General features: G+C 43.7%; 1 protein-coding gene across 4 annotated transcripts in view; it reads right to left on the bottom strand.

The window, feature by feature from the left end:
- Positions 1-21548, bottom strand: part of megf11 (multiple EGF-like-domains 11) — a 487483-nt gene that overhangs the window by 64561 nt on the left and 401374 nt on the right. For all 4 annotated transcript variants that reach the window (XM_072565386.1, XM_072565385.1, XM_072565387.1 and 1 more), the window contains 3 exons: positions 14024-14144; positions 11451-11614; positions 10067-10169 (listed from right to left, as the gene is read on the bottom strand). In XM_072565386.1, the coding sequence (XP_072421487.1) occupies positions 10067-10169; positions 11451-11614; positions 14024-14144 (388 nt within the window). The remainder of the gene's footprint in view (positions 1-10066; positions 10170-11450; positions 11615-14023; positions 14145-21548) is intronic.

Genomic DNA, 21548 nt, shown 5'->3' with positions numbered 1-21548 from the left:
TATCAATATTCCTAAGGGTTCTGCCATTCACTGTACAATTTCCACCTGTGGTTAAGAAAGCGTATAGAGTCTGGATTAAATTCCATCTGCCATTTTTCTGCCCATGACTTCAACTGATCTATAACCTGCTGTATCCTCTGACAATCCTCCTATTTGCAGCTCTACTAATCTTTGTATTGTCTGCAAACTTACAAATTAGACCAGCTACGTTTTCCTCCAAATCATTTATGTAGATCACGAACAGCACAGTTCCCAGCACTGATCACTGTGGAACACCATTAGTCACAACCCTCCATTCTGAAAAGTATCCTTCTGCTACTACCCTCGGTCTTCTACGACTAAGCCAGTTCTGTACCCAGCTTCCAGCTCACCCTGATACCATATGACTCCACCTTTTGTACCAATTTGCCATGAGGGATCTTGTCAAAGGCTTTACTGAAGTCCATGTAGACAACATCAACTGCTCTTCCCTCATCAATAAGTTAGTCAACTCCTCAAAAGACTCAATCAAGTTAATGAGGCATGACCTCTCCCGCACAGAACCATTTTTCGCTACTAAGCCCATTTGCTTCTAAATGTGTATAGATCTTATTCCTGAGAATCTTTTCCAATAATTTCCCTACCACTGACATGAGGCTCACAGGCCTGTAGTTTCCAGGATTATCCCTGCTACCCTCCTTAAACAATGGGACAACACTGGCTGTTCTCCAGTCCTCTGGGACCTTACCTGTGGCCAAAGAGGATATAAAGATGTCTGTCAATGCTCCAGCAATTTGTTCTCTTGCCTCCCTCAATATTTTGGGATAAATTCCATCAGGATCCAGGGACCCCTCTACCTTAATACTATTTAAGATGATCAACACCTCTTCCTTTTTAGTAACAACATGACCTCCCAATTCCTGTACTCAATAAGGAAAAGCACACCAAATGCCTCTGTCTTATCTGGCCTGGTTTTTCTGTGTTTTGGACTCATTTACTCACATTTTAATATTAATTCCACCTCAGCTTCTCTTCTCTATAAGCAACTTGTCAAGACTCCATTCCTCTGCCAATGTAGTTCAAATCCACCCCAACAGCTTCAAGAAACGTCTCTGCAATGATGTTGTTCCTGTTCAGTTGTAAACTGTCGAACCTGTGCAGTTCCCATCTCCACCAGAAACAGTTCCAATGCCTCAGGAATCATAAGCCCTCCCTCCTGATCCACTTCTTCAGCAATGCATTCATCTGCTCTATCCTTCTATCCCTATGCCCACTGCTGTATGGCACCAGGAATAATCCAGTGATTAATACCTTTTAAGTCTTAATGTCTACATGCAAGGCCTCATTTAATTTTCCCCCCCATGTCATTAGTCCCACCATGGGCCACTGGCTGTTCATGCTCCACCTTTAGAACTCCTTGCAGCCATTCTGCAACATTCATGACTCTTGTGACAGCATTTGCAGAGCAACTATCACTCTCACCATTTTGCAAGGCCAAAAAGTAGCTTACAAGAGAGGTGCACTTGGAGGAATAGACAATAATAGACAATAGATGCAGGAGTAGGCCATTCTGCCCTTCGAGCCTGCACCGCCATTCAATATGATCATGGCTGATCATTCCTAATTAGTATCCTGTTCCAGCCTTATCTCCATACCCCTTGACTCCACTATCTTTAAGAGCTCTATCCAATTCTTTCTTAAAAGAATCCAGAGACTGGGCCTCCACTGCCCTCTGGGGCAGAGCATTCCACACAGCCACCACTCTCTGTGTGAAGTAGTTTCTCCTCATCTCTGTCCTAAATGGTCTACCCCGTATTTTTAAGTTGTGTCCTCTGGTTCGGCACTCCCCCATCAACGGAAATATGTTCCCTCCTGCCAGAGTGTCCAGTCCTTTCATAAGCCTATACGTTTCAATCAGATCCCCTCTCAGTCTTCTAAACTCAAGGGTATACAAGCCCAGTCGCTTCAGTCTTTCCGTGTAAGGCAATCCTGCCATTCCAGGAATTGACCTCGTGAACCTACGCTGCACTCCCTCAATAGCCAGAATGTCTTTCCTCAAATTTGGAGACCAGAACTGTACACAGTACTCCAGGTGTGGTCTCACCAGGGCCCTGTACAGCTGCAGAAGCACCTCTTTGCTTCTATACTCAATCCCTCTTGTTATGAAGGCCAGCATGCTATTAGCCTTCTTCACGACCTGCTGTACCTGCATGCTTGCCTTCATTGACTGGTGGACAAGAACACCCAGATCTCTCTGAACAGCCCCTTTACCTAATTTGATACCATTGAGGTAGTAATCTGCCTTCCTGTTCTTGCCACCAAAGTGGATAACCAGACATTTATCCACATTAAACTGCATCTGCCATGCATCTGCCCACTCACCTAACTTGTCCAGGTCACCCTGTAATCCCCTAACATCCTCATCACATTTCACCCTACCACCTAGCTTTGTGTCATCAGCAAATTTGCTAATGTTATTGCTGATACCATCTTCTATATCATTTACATATATTGTAAAAAGCTGCGGTCCCAGCACGGATCCCTGCGGTACCCCACTGGTCACTGCCTGCCATTTCGAAATGGAGCCGTTAATCACTACCCTTTGTTTCCTGTTAGCCAACCAATTCTCTATCCAATCTAGTACTTTGCCCCCAATCCCGTGCGCCCTAATTTTACTCACTAACCTCTTGTGTGGGACTTTATCAAAAGCTTTCTGAAAGTCCAGGTACACTACATCCACTGGATCTCCCTCGTCCATCTTCCGAGTTACATCCTCAAAAAATTCAAGAAGATTAGTCAAGCATGATTTCCCCTTCATAAATCCATGCTGACTCTGTCCTATCCTGTTACTATTATCCAGATGTGCCGTAATTTCATCCTTTATAATAGACTCCAGCATCTTTCCCACCACTGAGGTCAGACTAACTGGTCTATAATTTCCTGCTTTCTCCCGCCCACCCTTCTTAAAAAGTGGCACAACATTAGCCGCCCTCCAATCCTCAGGAATGTCCTCACTATTTAACTGGTCCCCTTCAGTCTGGTGGTTACCCATTCCCTCTCTGCCTATCTTGATGAATGAAAAGAATCTCTTCCAATAGGTCCTGTTTTCTCAACTCTCCAATAGCCAGAATTCTACAGGATGACAAATAAATGCTCAAAGGCATTCTGAAGTGTTCTTGAAACATGGCAGCAATGACATTAATGGTTACAAATTGTTAAAAATTGCGAGAAGCAGCATCATGTTTTGTATCCAAAGTTTTAATGATGTGACAGAGCAGTGGCAGAGGACAGAAAAGGAGGCAATCTGGGTCCCATTACGTTTTGGGACCTCCCATGTGCTTAAAGATTTGCATCACAGTCGGTCTGTTCAGTCACATGAAGACCCAGAGAAGAAACGTGACCCTGGGTAGATGTCATCGACAAATTGAGGTATAATTGACAATGATTTGCAGTGTACAAACTGGCTGCAGCATTTCTTAACAATGATGACGCTTTAAAACCTCTTGATTGGCTGCCAGATGCTTTAGAATGTCTTCTGGCCATGATACAGAAATTCAAGTCTTTCTTTTTTCTTTCAAACAGCATTCTACTAATTGCTGTCACCTGTCTTTCTTGATTAGAAGTTATTATTTTGTGTATTGTAAGGAATTCTTTCTAGTTTGTGCCATCACAAACTCAAAAATTTTTGACAGGGAAGTACTTAACATTTCAGGTCAATCACCTTTAATCGCTGATGAACATTCCATCTGAAACGTGAACTCCATCTTCACAAATACTATCTGAATAGTTGAGCACTTCCAGTATTGTTTTTATTTTGGACTTCAAATGTCCAAAGTATTTTGAAAACAGTATCTGACTTGTGTGTGCCTAAGGTAGACTGCAATTAAGTGCAATGTGCAAGTAAGTCAGCAAGGAAATCAGTAAATAGACAAATGTAGCAGCTTTGGAAGTAACAATGATTTGAGAAGTACATTAGATATTCAGTTTCTTCCCATTCCATTTCAGCTGTTTTTAAGTCTATTCATTATAGAGTCATAGAGAAACAGACCCTTCCATCCAACCCGTCCATGCCGACCAGATATCCCAACCTAGTCTAGTCCCACCTGCCAGCACCCAGCCCATATCCCTCCAAACCCTTCCTATTCATATACCCATCTGGATGCCTTTTAAATGTTGCAATTGTACTAGCCTCCGCCACTTCCTCTGGCAGCTCATTCCACACACGTACCACCCTCTGTGTGAAAACATTGCCCCTTAGGTCTCTTTTATACTCCCCAGGGAACACAGACCCAGCCTATTCAACCTCCGCCTATAGCTCAAATCCTCCAAATCTGGCAACATCCTTGTAAATCTTTTCTGAACTCTTTCAAGTTTCACAAACCCTTTGGATAGGAAGGAGACCAGAGTTGCACGCAATATTCCAAAAGTGGCCTACCAATGTCCTGTACAGCCACAACATGAATGCCCAACTCCTGCACTCAATACTCTGACCCATAAAGGAAAGCATACCAAACACCTTCTTCACTATCCTATCAACCTGCTACTCGAGGAGCTATGAACCTGCACTCCAAGGTCTCTTTGTGCAGCAATACTCCCCCTTAAGTGTATAAGTCCTGTTAAGATTTGCTTTCACAAAATGCAGCACCTCGCATTTATCTAAATTAAACTCCATCTGCCGTTCCTCATCCTTATTAAGATCCCATTGTAATCTGAGGTAACCTTTTTTGCTGTCCACTACACCTCCAATTTTGGAGTCATCTGCAAACTTACTAACTGTGCCTCTTATGCTCACATCCAAACCATTTATATAAATGATGAAAAGTAGTGTACCCAACACCGATTCTTGTGGCACTCCACTGGTCACAGGCCTCCATTTGAAGGATGTTAGTGTTAGGAGATGGGAAAGCTTTGTTTATGTCAATCAGCATTTACATCTGATGTTTCCATCTTAGGTTCAGAACACGTTTCCGACAATCTGCTCAAAACCTCACCTCAGTACTGTCTCTATCACACTGGCATGGTATTTCTAGTTCCCATAACATCTGGTCTATTGATGTTTCATTTTGCTTCCTTTCTGGACCATTCTAGTCAAAGACATCTTGCAGTCAAAGCAGTAAGTGGACAATCTATTCTCAGACCATCATCTAAGCCCCTCTCTCTGGAACGCTTGGTAATAGCTCAACCTCCAACTGTCCTGCCAAGCAATAAAGCAATCAGACAGGATATTCAGTGTAGTTGAAAAAGGAACTTATCTTGCACTCCTTAGTGCAGCATGCTGAAACAGAGACAAGGCTGTATCGCCTATCACATCAGCGAACACTGTGGTGTCCGAGTGAGATTTCTAAACTAATGCCAATTACTGACAAATTATGGACTTTCTGTTACCGTGCTTCCACCACCCCAATTCACAAATTATATTAAACAGGAACATTATTTCATCAAGAATAATTATAATTGGCACAGGAAAGAGATTTCACCTTAACAAATTAAAAATAAGTAATCTATTATAACAAAAAATGACAGTGAGCAGGTTCTGTGTCCACTACCAGTTTGGACATCTGAATTGACCCCATTCTCCTCCTCTACTTCAGCTGATCTCATCTTGCTACTTTACTGAAACATACTGTCCTTTCAAATGCAGCAAGAGACTCATTTTAGTAGAGTAAAGAGAGAATTTTTTAATATGCAGTGTCATTAAAGCCAAATTAATCATCCAACCTAAGCCTTACTGAGATAAGAGAGAGAAGCCTATTTTAAACAGGCGGTGTTACTTTTAAAACCTATGAGAAATGACAGTTAGTCAGAACAAGTGCGAGATCCAGCATTACTTATGAAACAGAATTCTATATTCAGGTTAGCAAAGGTCAAAAACTAGGAGATTTTAAAATGAAAGTGCATCTGATCCTCCCTCCCTGTCAGAGGCTTTATCAAGCATGTAGCTTTCTTCTTTGGAACTGCACAGGGTAAAAAACAGAAATACGCTTTACAGAAGTAGAGTTGAAAATTCAATTCCAATCCTTAGATTATCATTTTGCCTTCCAACAACACAATTTTACAGACATGTTACATTCTGCAAATCAAATGACTCCAGGAGCAGATGGTTATGTACGTATTGCAGCACAGAACAGTAGGAGGTATGTTTGCACCTGGGATCTTCCACATGGTGTATTCTTCAGGCCAGGAGTCCACTCACCAGAAGGGAGGAAAATTAGAGAGTTAGTCATCCCAGACCCTCTTGTACATCTCCTTACAGCTGGCCATCGAGCAACAATAGCACATGCCTGGAGCAAGTATGCAAGTGTGGCTGCACATCTAGTGAAGCTTGTGGCATTTGGAAAATCCATAGGGAAAAAAGGCATTGGACAGCCAACAAAACACATGAACAAAAAATGAATTCAATATGAATCATCACAAAACATTGTACATTCTTGAAGAATCAGACAGAAAAAGAGATGGAATGCTCTGTCAAATCATTATAAAAATCTTATCATACATTTAACTGGATAGTTATTTCTAAATCCTCTACTTCAGAAGTTCCATTTTACTATACACTGTAGTTCAAACTTCAGTAAAGATAAGGATTTCTTCTCTGGATCCTGCTAGCTTCAAGAGTTATAGGAAAAGGACAGGAAAGTGGATTTCAGGAGTATCTTTGACCCCCAGCTATACATTCTGTCAATAGATGGCAGCCTGGACTTGTCCTTGTGTATTGTAAGTGAATCAGCGTGGTGCTGTGAAGTTGGTTTGTGTCAAATATAAAGGTCCATGGACATGTGGCCACTGCCCATGGAGCACGCCCTAAGATGTTGGTACCAGGTGTCTGAGATGAAAGTCCAGAAGAAGAAGTAGTGAGCTGGAAATGCAAGGTACCTGCTCTGACTTTCATATCAGGGAGTCTTTGCATCTCGTTTTTAGCCAGCAGTTGGGAGAATGCATATTAATGAGGTGAGATTAGACAATAATGAGAATGATAATAAGTGATCATTCATGTTGACAGGTCTCTCATTTCTCATTAGGTGATTCTCATTGAAGTCCAGGATTTGAATGGAAAACTAGTTGGTTTCATATTGAGAAGAGCCTCACATGACAGCTTATCTGATTTACTCAAATTTCTCACCCTCGCCCATGACATTTAGGGGCTGGAATATTTTGCCCTATATGTCAACATTGGAAACACATCCTAAATGGTGCAGTAAAAGGTGCACCTGTACTAAAAATCCTTCTCTATTCACAGCTGAGCTGCTAGCACAGTGTAAGAAATAATGATCTTTCAAAGTACATAAGAATATAAGCAGAAGTAAAATAATCTGACATCAAAGTTAGTGAAACAAGAAGAATGATAAAAACAGAAGTTGCTGGTAAAGCTCAGCAGGTGTGGCAGCATTTATGAACAGAAATCAGGATTAACGTTTCAGGTCTGGTGACCCTTCTTCAGAACTGATCTGGTGACCCTTCGGTTCTCAGGAAGGATCACTGTACTCGAAATTTTAATTCTGATTTCTCTTCACAGATACTGCCACACCTGCTGAGCTTTTCCAGCAACTTCTGTTTTTATTTCTGATTTATAGTATTCGCAGTTCTGACATTTTTCTAAATGATAAATTGGTTTTAGAATCAACACATTAATAAGTCATACCCAAACATAGAAAATCTGCAACTAAAAAAAAATGCAGGTTAATCCTAGGCATAGACCACTAAAAGGTTAATGTAAGTTTTCATATTTCAGATGATAGCAGACCTACATATGGGCACTTTCCCAACCTTCCTACTTTTACCTGTCTAACATCTCTCATTCAGTGAAACAACAAGGAAGACCTGGGAGAGGATAATGTTTAGGAACAGGCTAGGAGCAAGCCACCTGTTCATGTTCTCACTTCAGGAATAATTTGCAAAGTGGAGAGACAAAGAATAGGAATTTCTAATTGAAGGGGAAGCAGCAGCATTAGTGGTAATATTGCTGCAGTAATAATCTAGAATCCTAGCCTCTAATGTTCTGAGGATATGGGTTCAAATTCTACCACAACAGATGGTGAAATTTGAATTCAACCAGAATCTGGAATTAAAATCTAACCCAATGGTGACCAAAGTACCTACTGTTGATTATCGCAAAAACTCAACTGGTTCATTAGTGTCCTTTAGGGAGGTAAATTTGCTGTCTTTAGCTGGTCTGGCCCACATGTGATTCCAGATCCACAGAAATATGATTGAATCCTAACTGACATCTGAAATGGCCAAGTGAGCCATACAGTTTCAGAGAAATCAGGGTAGGCATTAAATACTGACAGATATTCCATGAATAAATGAGAAAAGGATTGTGAGAAATATCTATTAGATTTAGATTTCAACCTTTTTTCTTGGGAGGAATTCAACTACACTGGAATTTATTTATGGTCCTGAGATGTGGTTTCATCTGGAGTGCAAAACTGAAATAATAGGATTGGGAGAATACAAGGTTAATGACATTGGTGAAATCTTGTGCTGTACTGCAAAGCAGAAAGCAAGGTAGGTGGTGGAACATAACCGGCGAAAAGGCCAAAACCCAAGATTTTGGATGTTGGGATGAAAAATTAAACTAGGTTCTATGAACTTTAAAATTGGTTCAGCTTCCTGATGCTCTTTTGAATTCATATGTTATGCACATTAACAGGCCAATTTGCCAGAGTTAAGTTCTGCTTCCCAATTAATTTCTTCACAAGATAGCAATACATGCCTTCACATTCACGACTACACAGAAGTGACGTGCAGCAAATGAGATAAAGCAAAGTTAACGTTTCAGAACAGAAGGGTCACTGGACTCGAAATGCTAATTCTGCTTTCTTTCCATAGTGGCTGCTAGACCTGCTGAGTTTCTCCAGCATTTTCTGTTTTTGTTTGAGGTGATCATCTGCCTGGAATTTGGAGTGAATAGCCACTGCTTTGTCCTCTTCTTGTAGTGTTCACCTTAAGACTGGATAGGGTCAGGATGTTCAATTCCATCAAAATAACACTGGTGGCACTGACTCCTGCCTACCCAGCGATAAGATGCATCATCCTCCTCGTGTGTGCATACACAATGAGGTAACAACTGTGTAATTGTGCAAGAAAAATTGACCCTTCGCAACAGGAAGAGAAACACACTTTCACATTGACCAGTCAAGTTGCACTCTAGAACAGAAGATTTTGCCCAACATTTCAGTACATATTAAAACTTTCCATTAAAATGTTCAATTCTGTAACTCTTTACAGTAAGCTTTCTCCAAAATGTGACAACTAAAATTGTTACTTCTATAAATACTATATGCACCACGAGACTTTACTTTATAGATTAGATTACTTACAGCGTGGAAACAGGCCCTTCGGACCAACAAGTCCACACTGACCCGCCGAAGCGCAACCTACCCAGACCCATTCCCCTACATTTACCCCTTCACCTAACACTAAAGGCAATTTAACTTGGCCAATTCACCTAACCTGCACATTTTTGGATTGTGGGAGGAAACCGGAGCACCTGGAGGAAACCCACGCAGACACAGGGAGAATGTGCAAACTCCACACAGAAGTCGCCTGAGGCAGGAATTGAACCCGGGTCTCTGGCGCTGTGAGGCAGCAGTGCTAACCACTGTGCCACCGTGCCACCCATACTTATCGAACAGAAAAGAAGTCAAAAGGAGGATATTTGTAGCCCCCACTATCTGGAAGTACAGCGTTCCCAGCAAACCTTTCGCAAGCCAAAAATGGCGTAAAGCAAAGGTGCATGATTTATATGGGAAAAAGTATCGCCGTTTACCATAAAGCAAAAATCCGCTTTGGATTTGCAAAAACAGGTACTAATGTAGTTCTTTTGTAAAATCAAAATTGCATAAAGCAAACGTTCGAAAAGCAGGGTCACTTGGTATTCCTTTCATAGGTATATGACATCAACCACAAGCAAATAAACTTTATGCAAATGACTTAGACAAAAGCAACACACCGTAACAGGATGTCATTCCGCATTCTGCACAATGGATCGATGCAACTCAGATTCCTAACGGGATAAGTACAGGATATGGGGAGGAGATGAGCAGAAACCAAAATAATATTTGATAAATTTCATGCTTCTCATATTTACCAGTCCAACCAGTTACACAGTGACAGAATCCAGTGACTGGATCACAACTGCTTGCATGACAGCAGTCACAATGTTTACTACAGCTTAGACCATATGTTCCATCCTAAAATGCAAAAGAAAAGAATGTTTCTAAATACACAATTCCTGCAGTTCAATATCTGTTGATACATTTTACAGATTGTTAGATTATTTATACCCTGGGACAGATTGCTTATTCCCAATTTGATCATATTCTCAGCAATAGAACAATCATTTTCTACAGTATTAAATTAATCCGTAAACAGAAGTATATTATTCTTGAAAAAGTAAATTAACTTTGAACATTTTTTTTCAGGCATCGTCTGGAAAACACTCACTGCCCTGCTGGCTGTGGAGAAGAGGTGGTGACTGGGTAGAGAACATACGACATGGGACAGCACAGGAACAGACCCTTTGGCCCAGTATGTCTGTACCGACCATGATAAAGTCTAAACTAATCCCATCTGCCTGCACATAGAATGCCTCTCTATTCCTTACCTGTTCATGTGTTTGTCTACAAGCCTCTTAAATGTTACTATTGTATCTGCTTCTACCACCTCCCCGGCAGTATGTTCTAGGCACCTACCAACCTCTGTGTAAAAACGTTGCCTTTACATCTCCTTTAAACTTTCCTCCTTACAGCTTAAATCTATGCCCACTACTATTTGACATTTCCACCCTGGGAAAAAGATTCAGACTATATATGCACCCTATTAAGGCCTCGCATAAATTTCTATTCTTCTATTGAGCTGCCGCTTAGCCTCTAACACTCTAGAGAAAACAATCCAAGTTTGTCCAATCTCTCCTTATAGCTAATATACTCCAACACTGGCAACATCCTGGTAAATCTCTATTTCAAGCTCTCCAAAGCTGCCACATCCTTCCTAAAATGGGGGGGGCGGTGGAATCAGAACTTCATACAATATTCCAAATGTGGCCTAACCAAAATCTTAAATAGTTGCAACATGACTTGCCAATTTTTGGACTCAATGCCCTGAATGATGAAGACAAGCATGCTGTATACCTTCTTTGCCACCTTATTCACCCTGTGTTGCCACTTTCAGGGAGCTATGGAGTTGCACCCCAAGATCCCTCTGTATATGGACTTAGGGTTTTAGCTGCACACCTGTTAAGATGATTTCTTGAACTCAGTTGGGAAGGGATCAAGTGGAAATACTTAGGAATAAAGTTAAGTCATATTGTAAATCATACTTGAGATGCTGTCTTGTGTACAGGCTACCAACAAGTTCCATTGTTATAGGTAGAGGGAGGTTATCTGGGAAGTGGTTTACAGCTCAAGGAAAAGTGGTGAAAATAAAATAAGATAAAAGAAGATAAGAAAACAGAATACAAAAACAGCATTTACCGGACATGGCTCATCACACTTTTCTCCATGCCAGCCTGGGGAACATGTGCATGAGCCATCCTCTGGATTACAAGATGCTCCATTGACACAGATACAGCTATTGTTGCAGTAAATTCCCCATGTAGCACTGGAACAAGGGATTGAGCAGTCCACTCCCTGCCAACCTAAAACATAAACCATATATTTCAAGATTCTTTCAGCCAGCTTGAAACACTAAATCCTATGAAGTGACATTTTAAGTTGATAACCAGCAAAAGGAAGATACTTCCAAAGCTACTGATTTCTTGTTAATGCTTTATCAAAAAGCTCAGTCCATGCATTTTTAGTACACATGAAATGTTTTGCATTGAGGTCCTCGTAAAACAACCATAAACTTTGTCTTTACTCATGAAGAATACAATCTCAACTTCAATTGGGGGAACATAGAAGTTCTGGATACGAGACCAATTAATAGAATTCAGGAATTATTATTATAGACTTTCAAAGATGGAGAAAAGTATTAAAATTTACAGATTTGTCTCCCATTTTTTCTCCTTTCAACACATTGCTTCCAACTCAATTATTTTTTGTCACTGAAACCATTACCATGGTTTTGGCACATTAAGAATCAACAGGACAGATTTCTTCCTTTAATCTAACTGAAAATAAATTCAGAAACTGTAATAAGAAATACCCACTGTTTATATATCATGTAAGGTCCCTGCACTGCCCACAATTTCCAAAGGCTTTCTCAGGTAGTCTCATTAAATCAATGCCTGAATTGTGCATATCTCAGTTTTCCCATTTTAATGAGGTGTTACCAGCCTCGTATTCAGTTGTTTATGGCTGTTTACATACTTCAGTGGTGGGGTGTCTAAAGAAGCCTTATTGAAAGAGTCTACATCAGGACCAATAGCCCAGAAAGACTGCAGAATATTCTGAGTTTAGTAGAAAAAGTGTGCACATGTTCCACACCTAATGGTCAGCCAGGATGCAATGATAAAAATACATTCTGATCTGTAATTTGCTGCTCACTGCCTTCCCAAGTAACTTCCAACTAGTTCAAAGTGTAGTCAGCTGTATCTTGTCCTGAATTACCTGCCGATCACGAACATTTGTATCTTTGCTAAACTAAATTACTGCCCCTCTCATCACACTACTTGTTGTGTCCCTGGTTGCTCTGCTCCCATCCTCTCATGTCTCTCTCCCACTCGTCTTCTTGTTCCTTCCCTCCCAGGGATGGTGAAGAGTGAGGCTGCACAACAGTCAGTAAGGGGGAGCCAGAAGGTTCAGGAGTGGCGCAATGAGTAAAGCATGACTGCAGGATTTGAACTCATGTAAAACATTTGAAAAGCAAAACCTAATTTTTAACTCCTACTCTTTGATGCAGACATCTCACTGCAGCATCACAGGCAGTGATGTCACTGACACTCTAATTGCTTGGCAGTGAGTGGTCTATTGCAGTTGCACTGGCAATAAAAGCAGCCATACAAAATTGGTTCCAGGATCCCCAACAAATTAAAGATTAAATTTTTTTTGCTCCTCCCATTTGATTGGCCCTTCATCCCACCATTGGTAGCAAAGTAATTAACCATCTTGACATATTCCTTGGTGGTTCCAACTCAACCATTCTTTTTCTTTTGAGAATGATCATCCAGAAATTTATAAAATTATGAAGCGCATCAATAGGATGAATAATCAAAGTCTTTTCCCGGGTTGGGGGAGTCCAAAATTAGAGGGCATAGGTTTAAGGTGAGGGGGGAAGATTTAAAAGGCACCTAAGGGGCAACATTTTCAGGCAGAGAGTGATGTATGTATGAATGAACTGTCAGAGGAAGTGATGGAAGCTAATACAACTGCAAAATGTAAAAGGCATCTGGATAAGTATATGAATAGGGAGGGTTGAGAGGGATATGGGCCAACGGTGGCAAATGGGACTAGATTCATTTAGGATATCATGGACAAGATGGACCAAAGGGCCAGTTTCTCTACTGTACATCTTTATGACTCCATTCTGTTACTCCAAAGCTTGTCCTTCTTTTCCTATTCCGTCAAATGTCTCAGAGACATTTTCTATATTAACAGCACTATATAGATATAAGCTCTTGATATAGTTGAAATGACTAAATAATTCTTTTTCTGATGGCTGGTAGTCATTTCACCTTACATAAGGAGTCTTGCAACATCAACAATAACCTCAGATCGCAGTTAGTATAGGTCATTCTGCTATAACATGTGCTTCATCAATGCAAATTGGCTGTAACGTGATTGACAAATAGGGGATGCTGTTCCTAAAGCACAAAATTTTGAAATGTGTTGCTTATTATGCGATTATATCACCAACACTTTCAAGTGCTATTTTTATTGTGTGAATTTTATATAGTGCAGGGTCGCAACCATTGCATTATAGAAGAAATGACTGTATATTAAAGAACAGTAATAGCTATTTATTTAATCTTCCTTTTATTATAAGCACAAGGAAGCTAGTTTTATCCTCGAACATTCATCACCTTGTTAAGTACAGAATCTATACCAAATTGTGGCTAACGTATCAAAAAACAAATTACAGGTCACAATAGGCTAGATGTCTCTACCTGCTTTACAAATACAGGAACCATCAATTGGAGAACATGTACCACCATGTTTGCATCGACAAGTAGATGAGCAGTTAGCTCCGTATTTACCAGGAAGGCATGATAAGGAGCAATCTTCTCCCTAGAAAAGGAACAAAGTGCACATCACTAGATCATGGCTCGCAGATTCCGCAAAAGCGGAATTGTGAGATGACAAAAGGCCAAAGTTGATCATGTTACAATGATAATAGAATTGTTAACTAATTGTAGCAATGAAACTCTTTCAATTAGCTTACACCAGACTGAGATATGATGAAATGAAAACCCTAGGATTGGTGGGCTTTGGCATTCCACCCCAGCATGCTCAGGTCTCAAATTTTGTGCACATGTTGGTCCACGTGTATTCTTAAATAATGAGGGGCCAATATACAGATAGTCTAAAATTTTGCTCTTGGATTAGGGTAGATTGTCTAAATATTTATTTTAAGGCAAAAATAAATCCTGGAGGGATTCAATTTAACTTCACTGTAAAACATAAGTCAATTATAATTACAGACTGGGCTTTGAGAGAGACACAATCTAAATGGTCTTTCAGTTCCAACTAGTTAACAAAAAACTAGACAAGTTTTTTCAAAATTAGAGGGCATAGGTTTAAGGTGGGGGGGGGGGGGAGGGAAGTTTCACAGAATTTATTAAATTCATCACAATAAATTCAAATGAATTAAATTTAATAAGGTAGTATCTTCAGTTAGTTCATAATGAAATACCCGCATGGGAATTCTAGCTAACTGGATGCTTGGCTCTTGTTCTATTCTGTGGACTGATATCTTTCCTGTCTCTTCTCTCCTATCTGCTGCCTGGCTACTAAATTTTACTGCCATTAAATCCTTGCTAGTCATGACTTCTGCGCACAGTGGTATCCTCACATTCTGATTGGCTTGCTATCACATGAACAGCATATGATCAGGTGTGAATATCAGGCTGAGAAGGTGTGGGACCACAATCTGATGAGCACCCCATTGTGATAGTTGGTTGAGGAAGAAATACATCTGGCCAATGGCACTCAGAGGACTTCCAGAGACCAGTTATCTGTTCAGCCACAGGAAGACGTGAATCCTGCTGTGTCAGCAGTCATGGATTTCAGCTACATGCACAGGGAACAACAAGAGCACTAGACACATATGTGGTGCACAATTACCTTAAGTTGCAGCAATGATAATGCTATGTCAAATACGTAAACTGTATGTGCAAATAAATCTGCACCCTGTTTTCTCATAAAAGCAACAAACTGCAGAGATTTGAAAGTCAACCAAAAACTGATGGAAAACTCAGTATGTCTGGCAACAATTATGGAGAGAGAAACAGATGGCATGTTCTTCCAATATTTTTCCTATGAGTATGGAGTTCGTATGTTAAGTGGCGACTAGGAGACTCCAACTGATGAGGTAATTCATTGCACCATCTGCCAACCAGCTCATCAAGTACTGGTAGACCAGTGAGGACAGGTACTTTGCCCCATCACTGGCTTTCAAACTGGTACCTAGATTGCCAGAAATGGCCAGCCAGAAGGTTGCAGCTTCTGGAACCTAAAGTACATGGTTTAGACATCTTACTCAAGGAATGAAGTGGAGAAAATGTAAGTAATTTAACGTCTTCTCATGTGATGGAGATTACGAGAAAATGGATGAGAGGCAAAAGCAGAAGCGTTGACTTTCAGAGGCCACTCTCTTGCCTGCTGTCTATGCCTCATCGACTGCCCCCAAATTGGGGTATTTGGAGATCCCCTGTGATCTGACAGACAAGCTAGCCACCTATCTCGTTTTCCAGGAAGGAGGTGATTGGGAAGTAACATGTTAAGGTCATTACAAAGCCATAAATAGGCCACTTGCGGACATAATATATAATTCTTTCTTATTCTTGACCAGAACCTCAATACCTTTATTCATTCACTGTTCCCTATTCTTACTCATCACTTTAACAGAAACATAATGCCTCAGATCTCTCATTATCACACCTTGGATAGCTCATGCCTCATACCATTAAAATTTGCCTTATTCCAATTAAGAACTTTAACTTTTATGGAGGCCTATTCTTTTCCATAACTATTTTAAAACTAATAGAATTATGATCACTAGTCCCAGTCACTTGTCGGCCTTATTTCACAAGAGAACGTCAAGTTTGGCTCCTTCTCTAGTAGGTACATTAACATATTGATAAAGAAAATTATCTTGAACACATTTTACAACTTCCTCACCATTCAAACCCTTAACACTATGACAGTGCCTGTCAATGTTTGTAAAATTAAAATCCCCTCTATTACAACCCCATTATTCTTACATATATTTGAAATCTCTCTAAATATTTGGTCCTCAATTTCCCTCTGACTACTGGGACTTGTGCCTCCCACAGCAAATGGTCCAAGATGGTGGCACAGTAGGATACTCCAGTTGGAGCTCATCCACTCCACCCATTTTGTTTCTCCAAATTTTCCTCCTCGTTGTGATTTTCTCTTCCTTTTCTGTCTTTTTGGACTGCCGGTCTTGGACACCTGGTGTCCAACTCTTGGGCTCCGAAGTGGGGTCGACGGCCTAGAGTGGGAATGGGAACAGCTGCCGAGTGCAGGGGCAGGGGCAGGCCCAGTGGCCTGGTGCAAAGGCAAGGGCAGGCGCCTGGAAGTGAGGGCAGGGCAGCAGACTGGAAGCGGGGGCAGTGACACAGTGCAGGAACCAGGCAGAGGCCCAGTGTGGAGCGGGGCCAGTGGCCCAGTGCGGGAGTGGGGGCAGTAGCCCAGTGCGGGAGTGGGGGCAGTGGCCCAGTGCGGGAGTGGGGGCAGTGGCCCAGTGCGGGAGTGGGGGCAGTAGCCCAGTGCGGGAGTGGGGGCAGTGGCCCAGTGCGGGAGTGGGGGCAGTGGCCCAGTGCGGGAGTGGGGGCAGTGGCCCAGTGCGGGAGTGGGAACAGCCCAGTGTGGGAGTGGGAGCTGTGGCCCAGTGCGGGAGTGGGAGCAGTGGCCCAGTGCGGGAGTGGGAGCAGTGGCCCAGTGCGGGAGTGGGAGCAGTGGCCCAGTGCGGGAGTGAGGGCAGTAGCCCAGTGTAGGAGTGGGAGCAGTGGCCCAGTGCGGAAGTGGGGGCAGTGGCCCAGTGTAGGAGTGGGGGCAGTGGCCCAGTGCGGGAGTGAGGGCAGTGGCCCAGTGCGGGAGTGAGGGCAGTGGCCCAGTGCGGAAGTGGGGGCAGTGGCCCAGTGTAGGAGTGGGGGCAGTGGCCCAGTGCGGGAGTGGGAGCAGTGGCCCAGTGCGGGAGTGGGAGCAGTGGCCCAGTGCAGGAGTGGGGACAGCTGCCCAGTGCGGGGGTGGGAGCAGTGGCCCAGTGCGGGAGTGAGGGCAGTGGCCCAGTGCGGGAGTGGGAGCAGTGGCCCAGTGCGGGAGTGGGGACAGCCCAGTGCGGGAGTGGGAGCAGTGGCCCAGTGCGGGAGTGGGGGCAGTAGCCCAGTGCGGCAGTGGGGGCAGTGGCCCAGTTCAAGAGTGGGGGCAGTGGCCCAGTGCGGGAGTGGGGGCAGTGGCCCAGTGCGGGAGTGGGAACAGTGGCCCAGTGTGGGAGCGGGAGCAGTGGCCCAGTGCGGGGGTGGGAGCAGTGGCCCAGTGCGGGAGTGAGGGCAGTAGCCCAGTGCGTGAGTGGGGGCAGTGGCCCAGTGTGGGAGCGGGAGCAGTGGCCCAGTGCGGGAGTGAGGGGAGTAGCCCAGTGCGTGAGTGGGGGCAGTGGCCCAGTGCGGGAGTGGGGGCAGTGGCCCAGAGCGGGAGTGGGAACAGTGGCCCAGTGCGGGAGTGGGGGAGGTAGCCCAGTGCGTGAGTGGGGGCAGTGGCCCAGTGCGGGAGTGGGAACAGTGGCCCAGTGCGGGAGTGAGGGCAGTAGCCCAGTGCGTGAGTGGGGGCAGTGGCCCAGTGCGGGAGTGGGGGCAGTGGCCCAGAGCGGGAGTGGGAACAGTGGCCCAGTGCGGGAGTGGGGGCAGTAGCCCAGTGCGGGAGTGGGGACAGCCCAGTGCGGGGGTGGGAGCAGTGGCCCAGTGTGGGAGTGGGGACAGTGGCCCAGTGTGGGAGTGGGGACAGTGGCCCAGTGCGGGAGTGGGAACAGTGGCCCAGTGCGGGAGTGAGGGCAGTAGCCCAGTGTAGGAGTGGGAGCAGTGGCCCAGTGCGGGAGTGGGGGCAGTGGCCCAGTGCGGGAGTGGGGGCAGTGGCCCAGTGCGGGAGTGGGGGCAGTGGCCCAGTGTAGGAGTGGGGACAGTGGCCCAGTGCGGGAGTGGGAACAGTGGCCCAGTGCGGGAGTGGGGGCAGTGGCCCAGTGTAGGAGTGGGGGCAGTGGCCCAGTGCGGGAGTGGGAGCAGTGGCCCAGTGCGGGAGTGGGGGCAGTGGCCCAGTGTAGGAGTGGGGGCAGTGGCCCAGTGCGGGAGTGGGAGCAGTGGCCCAGTGCGGGAGTGGGGGCAGTAGCCCAGTGTTTGAATGGGGCAGCAACCTGGTGTGACAGCAGCCCGTAGTCAGACGACATGGACGCCTCTTGCGCTGGTCTGCTGCAGAGAGCCTTTGGAGAGAGACTGTGATTTTTGTCTTTTTAACTTTGCTTCTTTTTTTTCTGACCTATGGTTATACTGTGTATAGCTGTAATGTAACTTTTGTTTTCTTTATTTCTCTATTCTGTAACTAAGGATTATACCTAGATACCTAAGGTGGTGCCATGTATTGGTGACATTGTTACACTGTAACTAACCTTGTAACTGAAGAAGCTGTACCTAGGTACCTTTGTGCCTAAGATATCGCTGTAAGTGGCGACATACACAGTTTTCCTTGTATTCATGATGTGGAGATGCCAGTGTTGGACTGGGGTGTACAAAGCTAAAAATCACACAACACCAGGTTATAGTCCAACAGGTTTATTTGGAAGCACTAGCTTTTGGAGCACTGTTCCTTCACAACCACCTAATGAAGGAGCAGCAGTGCGAAAGCTAGTGCTTCCAAATAAACCTGTTGGACTACAACCTGGTGTTGTGTGATTTTGAACTTCCTTGTACTCATTTGAGTACATGTGACAATAAATTCAATTTAATTCAGACTATTGGAGCGGCTACAGAAACCTTCTGGTCCTGGCAACATCCTAGTCGATCTTTTCTGAATTGTCTCCAATTTCATAACTTCCTTCCTATAGCAGGGTTACTAGAATTGTACTGTGTACAACTAAAGTGGACTCACTAACATCCTGTGCAATCTAAACATGATATTCTAACTCCTACAGTCAATGTCTGAGCAATGGAAGCTGAAATAACTCCAAGAAGGCCACTATCTTGTCACCAAGTCACCCTTCAACGTGCACAGTACTGGACACTGGAGCTGCCTCCTGAAAGCCAGCTCTTAGAGAGGACAGACTCCCGACACTCCTGCTTATATCCGTCAGCCAGGGTTCCCTGATTGGACCCCCACCTGGCTGATCTCATTACAATCACGATAAAGGGAAGCGTGTGAACTATCCAGTCTACCTGTGAAACCCTCTAGTCCTAGCAACAGCCTGGTAAATCTTTTCTAAACCCTCCCCAATTTAATAATATCCTTGCAAGAGTGGGGTAACCAGAACTGTACTCAGTACTCCAAAAGTGGTCTCACCAACAACCTGTACAACCTCAACATTTTATGTCCCAAATCCTATACCCAATGGTCTGAGCAAAGAAGGCAAGCGTGCTAAACGCCTTAACTGGTCTATTTACCTGTGATGTAACATTCAAGGAACTATATACTTGAACCCCTAAGTCTTTCTGTTCAACAACACTCATCCCTGATGAAAGGCTCTTGCCCGAAAGGTTGATTCTCCTGCTCCTCGGATGCTGCCTGACCTGCTGTGCCTTTCCAGCACCCCACTCTCAACTCTGTTTGACAACACTGCCTAGGGCCCTACCATTAACTGTATAACTTTTGCCCTTAGCGAGTTTTGAGAAGATTTGTAGCTTAGGTTGAGGTTCTGGATGTAAGTTTGCTTGCTGAGCTGCAAGGTTCATTTTCAGATGTTTAGTCACCCTACTAGGTAACATCTTCAGTGGGCCTCCGGGCAAAGCATTGCTGATGATTCCTGCTTTCTTTTAAATGTTTGGGTTTCTTTGGGTTGGTGATATCATTTCCTGTGGTGATGTCATTTCCTGTTCTTTTTCTCAAGGGTTGGTAGATGGGATCTAACTCCATGTGTTTGTAGATAGAGTTCTGGCTGGAATGTCATGCTCCTAGGAATTCTCGTGCATGTCTCTGTTTGGCTTGTCCTAGGATGGATGTGTTGTCCCAGTCGAAGTGGTGTCCTTCCTTATCTGTATGTAAGGATACTACTGAGAGAGGGTTATGTCGCTTTGTGGCTTGTTGATGTTCATGTATCCCAGTGGCTACCTTTCTGCCTGTTTGTCCAAGGGTAGTGTTTGTTACAGTTCTTGCACAGGACTTTGTAAATGACATTAGTTTTGCTTGTTGTTTGTATAGGGTCTTTCACTAGCTGCTGTTTTAGTGTGTTGGTGGGTTTGTGGGCTACCATGATGCCAAGGGGTCTGAGTAGTCTGGCAGTCATTTCCAAGATGCCTTTGATGTAGGGCTGAGTGGCTAGGGTTTCTGGACGTGTTTTGTCTGCTTGTTTGGGTTTGTTGCTGAGAAATCGGCAGACTGTGTTCATTGGGTATCCATTCTTTTTAATACTTGGTACAGGTGATTTTCCTCTGCTCTGTGTAGTTCCTCTGTGCTGCAGTGTGTGTCAGCTTGTTGAAATAATGTTCTGATGCAGCTTCGTTTGTGGGTGTTGGGATGATTGTTTCTGTAGTTCAGTATTTGGTCCGTGTGTGTTGTTTTCCTGTAAACGCTGGTTTGAAGTTCCCCATTGGCTGTTCGCTCTAATGTGACATCTAGGAACGACAGTTTGTTGTTTTCCCCCTTTTTGGTGAATCTTATGCCAGTAAGGGTATTATTGATGGTCTTGAAGGTTTCCTCTAATTTGTTTCGTTTAGTGATGACAAAGGTGTCATCCACGTAGTGGACCCAAAGTTTGGGTTGGATGGTTGACAGAGCTGTTTGTTCCAGTCTCTGCATTACTGTCTCTGCTAAGAACCCTGATATCATAGATCCCGTGGGTATTCTGTTGGTTTGTCTATAGGTTTTGTTGTTGAAAGTGAAGTGGGTGGTAAGGCATAGGTTCACCGACTTGACGAAACTGTCCTTGTTGATGAAGTTGGCTGTGTTTGGTGTATGTGTCTTTGGGTCTTCCAACATGCAGTCAGTGTTTCCTTGGCCAGGTTAATGTTGATCGATGTAAACAGGGCTGTTACATCAAAGGAGACCATTATTTCATCCTCTTCTATTTAGTGTCTTTGATGGCCTTCAGGAATTCTTGGATGAAGTGGACGGAGTGGATTGAGTCTTCTACTAAAGTGTTTTAGTCTTTGGTGTAGCTCCTTAGCCAATCTGTAAGTTGCTGTTCCAGGTAGCAAGACTATGGGTCTGAGGGGAGCTCCTGGTTTGTGAATTTTGAATTATCTGTAGAAG

This window comes from Chiloscyllium punctatum, chromosome 48, assembly GCF_047496795.1.
Source record: "Chiloscyllium punctatum isolate Juve2018m chromosome 48, sChiPun1.3, whole genome shotgun sequence".
Classification (NCBI taxonomy): Eukaryota; Metazoa; Chordata; class Chondrichthyes; order Orectolobiformes; family Hemiscylliidae; genus Chiloscyllium; species Chiloscyllium punctatum.
This window is presented reverse-complemented; position numbering and strand designations above follow the sequence as displayed.